General features: G+C 44.6%; 1 protein-coding gene across 1 annotated transcript in view; it reads left to right on the forward strand.

Moving 5' to 3' along the window:
* Positions 1 to 9,338, forward strand: part of midn (midnolin) — a 28,805-nt gene extending 19,467 nt beyond the window's left edge. Inside the window, exon 8 of the mRNA XM_069522275.1 lies at positions 5,581 to 9,338. Within this exon, the coding sequence (XP_069378376.1) occupies positions 5,581 to 5,843 (263 nt within the window). The 3' untranslated portion in view covers positions 5,844 to 9,338. The remainder of the gene's footprint in view (positions 1 to 5,580) is intronic.
* Positions 9,339 to 9,851: the final 513 nt, after the last annotated feature.

The raw sequence follows: 9,851 nt of genomic DNA on the forward strand, positions 1-9,851 counted from the left end.
CAGAGAAACAAAAGTATGGGTGAAAGAATAGCCTGTTTAATGCTCTTTTTCCAACTTCACTGCTCCTGTCAAACTTCCTCCGCTTCCAGAAAGTGACGTGAATGAGTAACCTGGCCAGTTCAGCTCATGAAGACAATAAATGTGCCGGTTTGTTTGTGCGGACAGAGGCTGCATGCCTATCTGTATCCTGTTCCACATGGTGTCCTAAGGAAGCCGATGACTAAGAGCCCTGAGGCAGTCTTATCAGCCGACACCTGATGGAAGACTTACTGGACTTAACACTGCGGCTTAACTCTGCTTCACACAAACCTGCCTTCATTCAGCTACAGGAATAACCCGGTCCCCCATCTGCCCAAATATATGTGTGTGTGTGAGTTTGCAGTCAAACTCAGGTTGAGGCAGGCTCTTGAAAATGTCACATAGCTTGGCTGTCTCCTGAGAGCCTTTACCCTTTCCACTGCAAGTTCATGTGCGAGCGGGAGAAGACAAGCGTAAATAAAAAGCTTGAACACACACACACTGTCTCTCCATAAAGGCCTTGTTAAAGGCTTGGATGACTAGCTTGGTTTCATGGCTTTGCTGTGCGGTATTGCTGAGTGTGAGGGTTTGTCAGCTGAGGACTCGTGTTGGATTTGAACAGGAGGGCTTTAGGGCGCCTGGCAGGCTGATTGTTAGCTAAATTCCTTTACTGAGTAGGATGGACCTCCCCGGCACCCGCCCCCCCCTCCAGCCAACTTGCCCCCTGCCCAGCCAAACTCATTGTGCAGGGGCCAGGGACAGGGGCTACATACAGGGCACCAGGCTGAGCCATTGTGGGGCAAATGAGGCGGGGGCTCTGGGATTATAGGGCTGCCTTTTTAGTTCCACTCCCACTGCAGCTGCCTTGGTTCAACACAGACATGCACTGAGAGGGAGAGAGGGGCAAAGCAGGGGCAAAGTTAGCTCTGAAAGCTTCTCCAGCACCCCCTTCCTCTCTTGTGTCCCTTCCGCATCCCTTCATTCCCCCCTCCTGTCCCCTTTCGATTTGTCAGGTCATGTTAGCTTTGTACTGGCTTGGTCTGGGCAAAGCCATAGGAGGAGGGAAGGCGAGGGGAGACGGGGAGAGGGGGAGGCACAGAGAAGAATACTATACACCTAACCTCTCTGAGTCCTGCATTTTAAGCCTGCTTGACTGGAGCAGTGCACTTTATCGACAGGTATAGGCTTAGTTATAGGCTTCAGTCACACGCAGGGGTTTGGTGTAACGCACGTGCACTGGTAATTCTGCAAATGCCCCTGTGACGCAGCTCAGCGCGGAGCTATCTAGCAAAGCCTGCAAAGCACATCAGATGCCCTTTCATTGTCGACAAGGAGAGCAAGAGAGGGAGGGAGAGAGAGAGAGAATGCAAATGAAGTCTAAAAGTCATTGAAGAGCTTGTGTCCCTGCGGGGCAGTCAATGCCCTTTCACGGTGCTGTCAAATGCTCATATTAGCTCTGATTTGATTGGTTGCTTCAGTTTGCATCAGATGAGATGGTTTATTTTTTTAGGGTTGGATGGGAGGCTTGTTTTTTTGTCAAATAGGTCATGTTTTTCATATTTTCAGACAAACTGTACTTCAGGGGGCTTCCTTACAGTGCCGTCTACCTCTGGATACTGAGCCACTGGTCTGTAAACACTCATCTTTAATGGGTCAGGTGGATATGAAGTTTTTGGTCTGTGTTAATGGAGTTAGATCCTTCTTTAGTCCCATCAGTGAAATACATAATTATTCCCTCTTATGTAAAGGTAATTAGTACAATTATATATCAGTAAATTATGTACCTGTTCACTTGTTGGCACTTGGAATAGTGAGGTCATTATTACCTCAAAAGTAGGTCATGTTTTCGCCCCTGTCCATTTGTTTGTTAATTTGTTTGTGAACACGATTAGGCAAAAACTACAGGGTACATCACCACAAAACTTGATGAAAGGATGTGGTCTGCATCGGGAAAGAACCTATTAAAATATGGTGTGGATCTGGATCAGGGTGTGAATCCAGGAACCGTTCAGGGGACTGATATCTGTGTGTGCAGCTTGATTAAATTTAAGACATTTTCATGTGGTTTACTGAAACAATCTAAGCTCTTGACTCTTGAGTGATGATCGCTACACATTATCCTGATTTGATTTTGAATACTACAGTAATCATCAAAGTATTTAGATGTAAAATGTAGACTGAGGCTTCAGAAAGAAAGGCCAGTATTTCTTGAGGAGGCCGAGGCTGCAATGTGATTTTCCTTTCTCCTCTTTCTGTCTCTCTCTGTCCACCCCTCTCTCCATCCCCCGGTTCCCCCGGATGCTGAGCAAACACAATGTTCTCTCTGCAAGATCACAAGACTTATCAAGGCAAACAAACAAACAACAGCACTAAGACAACTGCAAATGAAGGCCAATCTTTATACAATCAATAAAAGGAGAAGCTCCTTTAATCTCCCCCTGCGTCCTGCACGCTGCAGCCCTCCTCCCTTTTTTCTCTACCTACATCCTCCACTGCCGCTCCTCCTCCTCCTACACCCACCCACCCTCCCACTCTTCCGACCCTTCCTCCCTGTTCACTCCCTATCTCAGTTGCTGCGTTGCTGGGCTGGGCTCAAAGGCAAGGAAAACTGACTGATGCATCAATTATTCATAGATCACCCCTTCTTTCTCTTGCCTCTTGTCTGTTTTTCCTCGGCTCTCGCTGCAGTGTGCAATGTATTTACAGGGCCTGTGTCAGGGTCTTCAGAGAAGGAGAGTGTGGAGATGGAAAATGTGCAGCTCGGGATTGAGTGTTTGTGTGACTGGCAGGCGAAAGAGTGGTTAAAAGAGGAGTAAGGAGATTGGCGTTTCCTTCCTCTCTGTGCCCTTGACCTGACTTATTTTTGATATTCAAGCATTTCTAAGAAAAGATCCGTTGCTGCTTGATCATCTGTCTTTTGTCTGTGTCAAGCAGGATTGTACGTGTGCATGGTCTCTCTCTGTCTCTCTTGCTCCCTCTCTCTCCCCCCCTCCTACTTTCATCCATTTACCAAGGTCCCTTACCCAAGGAACCCATGGTTTTGGGTCCTCCAAGGTTATTGTGCTCACGTCAAACCTTAGTGTTTGCAGCCAGGCTCTGGGCCAGCCTGTGTGTATCTGTGTGTGTGTGGGTATTGTGTGTGCAGGCTGTGTGTATAGTCTGTCCTTCTTTGCCAGCCCTAATAATAGCCCTACTGTCATAAACATAGTCTGGAGATCCCTGCGGCCAGCTGTGTCCGGCCCAGTCGCCCAGGGCTCCGGTAGTGACGCTGATGAATGGCCCCACACACACACACACACATTTGGGTAAGCTCCAAGCACATTCCCTGAGCTCTTGCCAAGCCAAAGGCCAAGACCTCCTACAGCCCCACCAAACTGCCCTTTATGGTGTGTGTGTTTGTTCTTACATATTGCTGCGTCGCCACAGTGAATGCTCTAAACAGGATCATGACTGTTGTTGATCAGATAAAGAAAGACTTTAAACTGAGACACTCCAAAGACAAACTGTACCAGACTTAACAGATTTTGTTTGTAGGCATGCATTGGCTTTGTGCTGTTTCATTGTGTACAGCCATTTTTCGACACAGCCAAGGGGCAGTTTAGCTTTTGGTGTGTCAGGACAGGGGAATTAGGGAGGAACGGAGGGGGGAAATAAAGCCTCACGGCAGTATATATGGATGTCACATGGAGCTGAGGCAGTGGAACAATTGCTCTAATGTAGGAGAACCCCCCCTCTGGTTAAACCCCTTGTTTTCTGAGATGACATGCTGCCCTCACACACACACACAGCATACATGGCGTCTGGATGCTTACACACACACACATATTTGTATCAGGAAAGAGCATTTTGCCAGGAAGTGGAAAAACCCCAGTCCGTCTATGAGAGTCACATTAAGAGCTGTTTAACATGAAAAGTTGTTGAGAAGCAGCAGCGCGGCTGCTTCATGACTGCAGTTCAGTTCTTTAGTATTCACTGCCAAACAGTGGTGAATATTTATAGTGGGAGAAAAAGGCTACGTGCTCCTTGATCTGATAAGCAAATGAGGGAAAGAGTTAAATTAAGCCCACACAAGGTCCGCAATTCATTCCGATGAGGTGGGGAGTGGGTAGGGGGGCAGGATCGATGCGGAAAACTGCCACCTACAGCTGATCCTTTACCCTCCACCTCCATCCTTTTCTCCACTAACCCCCCTCCTCGCCCCTGGGGGAGGAATTCCTTCACCCACACCACTGCCACCCCCTCCTCTTCTATCCCGCTTCCCCATCTTTTCGCACTGCCCCACCTATAACTGTCCATGGGGGAGACATGGGTGGGGGCTAGCTGAGGGGAGGAGGAGGGGAGGAGGAGGGTCCTCCATGTGTGCGATTGGTGGAAGAGTTGGGGGAGAAGGGAAGAAGAGGGGGTGTTGGGTCAATGAGCTGAGAGTAGGAAGCTACAGCCATAATAAAGAAAAAAAATTGAAGAAAAAAAAAACAATCTCTCCCCGTCTCTCTCCCCGCTTACAATTTCCATTCGCTTGCATTTTCTATTGAAAGCCAATAGCGTTGTCCTGGGCCTGAGATGGATGGCTGCACTAGAGCTAAGGTTTAATCAATAGGTCTTTTTAATTTGCCATCGATCCACGTTAAAAGCTACTGCGGTTGTTGCTGCTGTTGCTGTGTGTGCGTGAGTGCTTAGGCTTGTCTTTGTGTGTATATGTGCACGTGTCGAGTGTGCACACTGTGCATGCATTTTTGTGTGAATACATGATGTACTCGTATTCAGTGCGTGTGTGTGTGTGTGTGTGTGTGTGTGTGTGTGTGTGTGTGTGTGTGTGTGTGTGTGTGTTTTGCTGTGCAGCAGAGGCAGAGATGGCCACCGTGCTTCAGTTTATTGACATTCTAGCCCATTATTTAATTATTTAATTCCCAGACAGATACTAATGGAGCTGGCTAATAGATTGCGGTTGCCTTTCCTTCCTTCCAAGCTCCCGAATATACGTATAAATGGAATTAGGCTCGACTCAGTCGTTGTTGGAGAAGGATTCGCAGTGCGATGCGAGGTCTCTCCCCCGAGACCTGATTCTCCTATAGGCACATCAACAGCCAGGAATGCACTTAGTAGCACACCCAGTCACTGAGGCATGTCATCTGCAATTATATGTGCACGTACCAACGGGATTGCTATCGGAGAGTGTCGTCACTGGTCTGTGTTTGTGTGCTTTTTGGCCTTGCTAGTGGTTCTCAAGGAGGTTCAGGTTGACGAAGGTCTCCCCATTCAGTGATAAGGGGATGAAATAGCACTGAGGGGGGGTAATGATGCTCAGTGGGGGAGGTTAAGTACCAGATTCCAGTGTTGCATTGTGTGTGTATGTGTGTGTCAAGGGAATGATCCCAGTGTGTCTTAGCATTATCATCAAGGCTGTGTGGCTTTATCTGCTGCCTTCTACACACACACACACACACACACACACACATCCTTCTCAAACCAATTAGTGTAAATTCTGCTAACTGTGAGTAAACTATTCCTTGTGCAAACAAACGCCTGACTGACCGGCTCTCCCCTCCCTCACCCTCTCTCCAGGTGACCGTCTGCGTCAGACTGAAAACCGTGCAACCCGCTGCAAGGTGGAGCGCCTGCAGCTGTTGATGCAGCAGAAGCGTCTGCGCAGGAAGGCCAGGAGGGACCAGCGCGCCCCTTATCAGTGGCTGCCCAACCGCAAGGCCGGACGCAGCAACAGCAACAGCAGCATGTCCAGCGAGGGCTCTCTGGACCTGGACTTTGACGACTCAGTGTGGAAACCCGACGTCAAGGCTGATTTGAAGTCTGAGTTCGTCATGGCCTGAATCGTCTGATCCCCTCACCCTGGAGGGGAGGGGAGGGGCAGATTCAAAGATGTGCAAAGCTTTGCTCGGGATTTACTTAAAGATATATTTTGAGGGACTGAATTGGCAGGAGAATGACAGAGATCTGTGCAAAGAGAAAATCAAGGTTGTCCATGTGACTGGCTTCTCTCACATGAAAAAAAAGGCTCCCTGCAGACTTTAATCCCATCCTGTCCTTCACAGTTGACCTTGTGGAAAATACAGCAACAGTGGCAACATTACTTTCTTGCCGTGCTTGGATTTGGACAGGCAACAACCGGACTCAACAGTGTACAAGACTTTTTTATGGTGTGATCACAGAGACCATACCTGAACTTGAGCATAGCAGAAATTCAGTGGGTGGTGGTGGTGGTGGTATTTTCAGTTTTTCTTGTTCAAAGTTTTTTAAAGAAGACTCTGGACATTAATGAAGAGACCCACACTGGACTTATTAAGAGAACAGGAGCACCAGAGGCCTCAGTGTTTCCTAATCGAAAGAAAGGCAGAACTGCCAAACTATGGATTATTCCGACGGGCATTCTTATCGATTTCAAAAACTCACAAACCAGAGTCCAGTTTTTACCTGTTATGGGGTGGTTAAACTTTTTTTGTTTTCCTTTTCCATTTTGAAACATACTATTATATTTTATAAACAAAAAATATGTAGCATTGTTCACAAAGCATTCAGGTTTTCATATAACAGTTGAGAGTAGTTGTTGATTTCCTTGATTTATAACAGCCGGTCAAAGTGTGCGAAGAAGAGGAGGAGGTGGGCCTGTGATAGAATAAAAAAAAAAGAATATGGAAGTATTGATATCAACCTCAGTGACATCGTATCGATAGGAATGATTAATGAATAAATAAAATGAATTAAGATTAACAGAAAGTGCTTTAGAGGATTTTAAAATCTTTAAAATGTATATGGATAAAAAAATCTATTTTTATTTCACTTCCTATCTGCTGTTTTCAAAAAACAGCAGCCCTCTGTGGCTTTAGTCAAGTCGCTAGACTACCGACAAATAACATCCATTCAATCATCCATTAGCTCATCCATGATTTATAGTCGTCTAGACGCATACAAATGATACAGAGAGACAACTTTCATCCAGCCCGCCTCATGTCTCACAGACCTGAATGGACTAGTTGAGGGTTTTGTATTAGTTTGTGTACATAATGACAATTGGCAAAGGTTTATGAGGGTGTGTGCGTGCGTGTGTCTGTTTTACTTTAGTGTAATTTGATTTAGAAATATCCCATGTTTTTGTCTGGGTTGTCTTCTCCCAGATGACCCCATAGTTTCTCAAAACAGAAGGCGTCACAACTTAATATCATAAGAGGATCAAACTCCAAATTCTGAGTCGTTAAGGCATATTCGATGTGTAGTCTTTATGATAGTGACTATTTTCTTATTGGCATAGAGGGAGAAGAGGTGGGATCTGTATCCAGCATCATTATCTAGTGCCTCCACCAGTACATCCATTGACATATCAGGTTAGGCCTTTCACAGTTTCGCTGCTACACATGGGGACTTCAAATGAAAAAAAAAAAAATGATAATAACAATAATAATAAAAGCTGGAGGGAAAAAGTGACTTTTCTTTGCATGCAGAAGTGTGAAATTAACACTGATGTTTTTTTCTATTGATGGCAGAAAAAAAAAGAAACTGGCGCTGTGGGAATGAAGGTTAACAACATGCATGAGTTTGTGAAGAAAATAAACAATGCTGCTTTGTTGGTTAGGTTTTTTGTAACTTTATATTTCTCAATGTTAGAACAACAGTGTCATGCTAAAGTGTTAATAACGCAAAACCAAAACAGATGAAGATGAAGTGTGGACTTTTTGCTCAACACTGAACATTCCTGTTGTGTGACAATGAAGATGATGAGCAAAGAGCAAAAGACTCTCTCTCTCTCTCTCTCTCTACTCCCTGAACGCTGATTTTTACCCCCATGACTGTCAAGGACCCAGGCAGCCCTACGAATTGTTACGCCACCTCCTCTTCTCCCTCTACTCCCGGCCTGAACGCCAACCTGAGGATCTCGTGGATGTATTTTCACAGGGAACCAACAGGCCGGCAAATTTACTCGTACTGTCCGTCGAACCTACTGGAGAGAAGCATCCGTCTGGCATCTGTCTCTTTTATCTGTCTGTCTGATCGAGCGACCACCCTATACCACAATTGCACTCCCAGAGATTGCAGTGAGAGATTACCTTTTTGGTGAACCTCATCTTTTTTTTAAGTGGCCTTACCTTTCACTAAAAAAATGAGACATTTGGGGACAATGGGGGCGGGTATGTTTTTTTTTAACTTTCTGTGTGTATCATTGTCGGAACTTGTTGTCATCAAGGCGCTGTTTTTTTTTGAGGACACTGGGCATCTGTTGTTTAGTGCTTTTAGCTGGTGGAGTCTCTATTATGTCAAGGCTTCTGTGCCTTAAAATTGTTGCCCTTGCAGTGTCAGTGTCAGATTTAAGCTTGTTTTCATTGGTTGGTACACACGACTTGTATTCGCAGCCATGAGAGTCATAGATTTTTAGGGGTAAAGCTTGTTTGAGTGAATCAAATGCTATTCCAAGAAAAAAAGTCAGTGTTGTTGCTCAAATACTGTCTTTGTCCCATTTCTTCATTGTGTTGCCATGCTTGTTTTGCATCGTCCAAACCTCACCCCCCCCCTCCTTGAGTCAGTCCTCCCACCAACAAGCTGCAAAAAGCTAAAAATCTGTGTAACTCATGTTACTTGAGGAAGTTTACACCACAGTACTTAGATGGCAGGAATTAGCCCTAATTCAGAATAAGACAAGTCCTGTGAGGACTCCAGACTTACATGCACTTGCTGTTTCCTTGGATACAACACAATTTAAAAGGACAGCTTATCCCCAGCCCAGCCCAAATTTTATTTAAATCTTTTTTTTGGTATATGTATGAACTGTACTCTGTGTGTGCCTCACTTCTGTGTGATACTCAAAAAGACGAAACAAAACGAAAAGATGACAGAAGCATTACAGAGAGGGTTAAAAAAACAGTATGTTGGTGGAAATCCTGATCACGTCATTTAAGTTGCCTGTTATTTCTTGTAGCCAACTATTGAAAATAACAGGATTCAAGAATACAATTTACAATGTTCTAGCTCTAGACCGGTGTAGCACATGTGTGACTGTATTAATTTATGAAACCAAAATGGTAACTGTGAATTATGTATTTCTTTGTGCATTTTTTAAAAAAAGTGGGGGAGAAGGTTTGTTGAGGACGAGGCAGCAGCTGATGTCCGAAAAAAAACAACATTTTTTTGTTTTCGGTGGAATATAATGGAAGCAACAATACGTTTCCGAAAAAGAGAAAAAAAGAAAAAAAAGAAAGAAAAAAAAAGAAAAAATATATGAATATATTTTTTTTTCTTAAGCAATACATTTCAGTGTGACTTGTGATAGAACATTTTTCTTTTTTAGGTAATAAATAAAAAACAAAACGAGTACATCAGGTTGTCTCCGTGAGTATTTATTACTGACCCACTCGATAATCTAATATTTCATGTGAGAATCTATTTCACGAGGTAACATGATATGAGAAGCTTATGAAATGGAATTTCATTGATAAAATATTACCTTACCCTATGTTTAAATCTCATGTAATTAATGATTGGACTGAAGCATCTCAGCTCACTGACAGGTGGAAGTGGTAGGATTAGCACAGGGGGCTCCTAAGCCATTTTTCACTGAAAAGTCAGAGCTCAGTCTAAATATGGGGGTCCTTATCATTCTTAAGTGTTTATTACAGGTTCATTAAAAATAATCAAATCCATCCATTATCTGTATTACTCTGTAAGGGAGAGCTGGGGGAGCTGGAGACAATCCCGGCTGACATTGGGTGAGAGGTGGGGTAGACCCTGGACAGGTCCCCAGCGCATTACAGCACAGACATCCAGGAGACAAACAACCATTTACACACCCATTCACATCCATGGTCAATTTAGTGTCACATTAATACTCAGTA

The sequence above is a fragment of the Paralichthys olivaceus genome, chromosome 3, assembly GCF_024713975.1.
Source record: "Paralichthys olivaceus isolate ysfri-2021 chromosome 3, ASM2471397v2, whole genome shotgun sequence".
Classification (NCBI taxonomy): Eukaryota; Metazoa; Chordata; class Actinopteri; order Pleuronectiformes; family Paralichthyidae; genus Paralichthys; species Paralichthys olivaceus.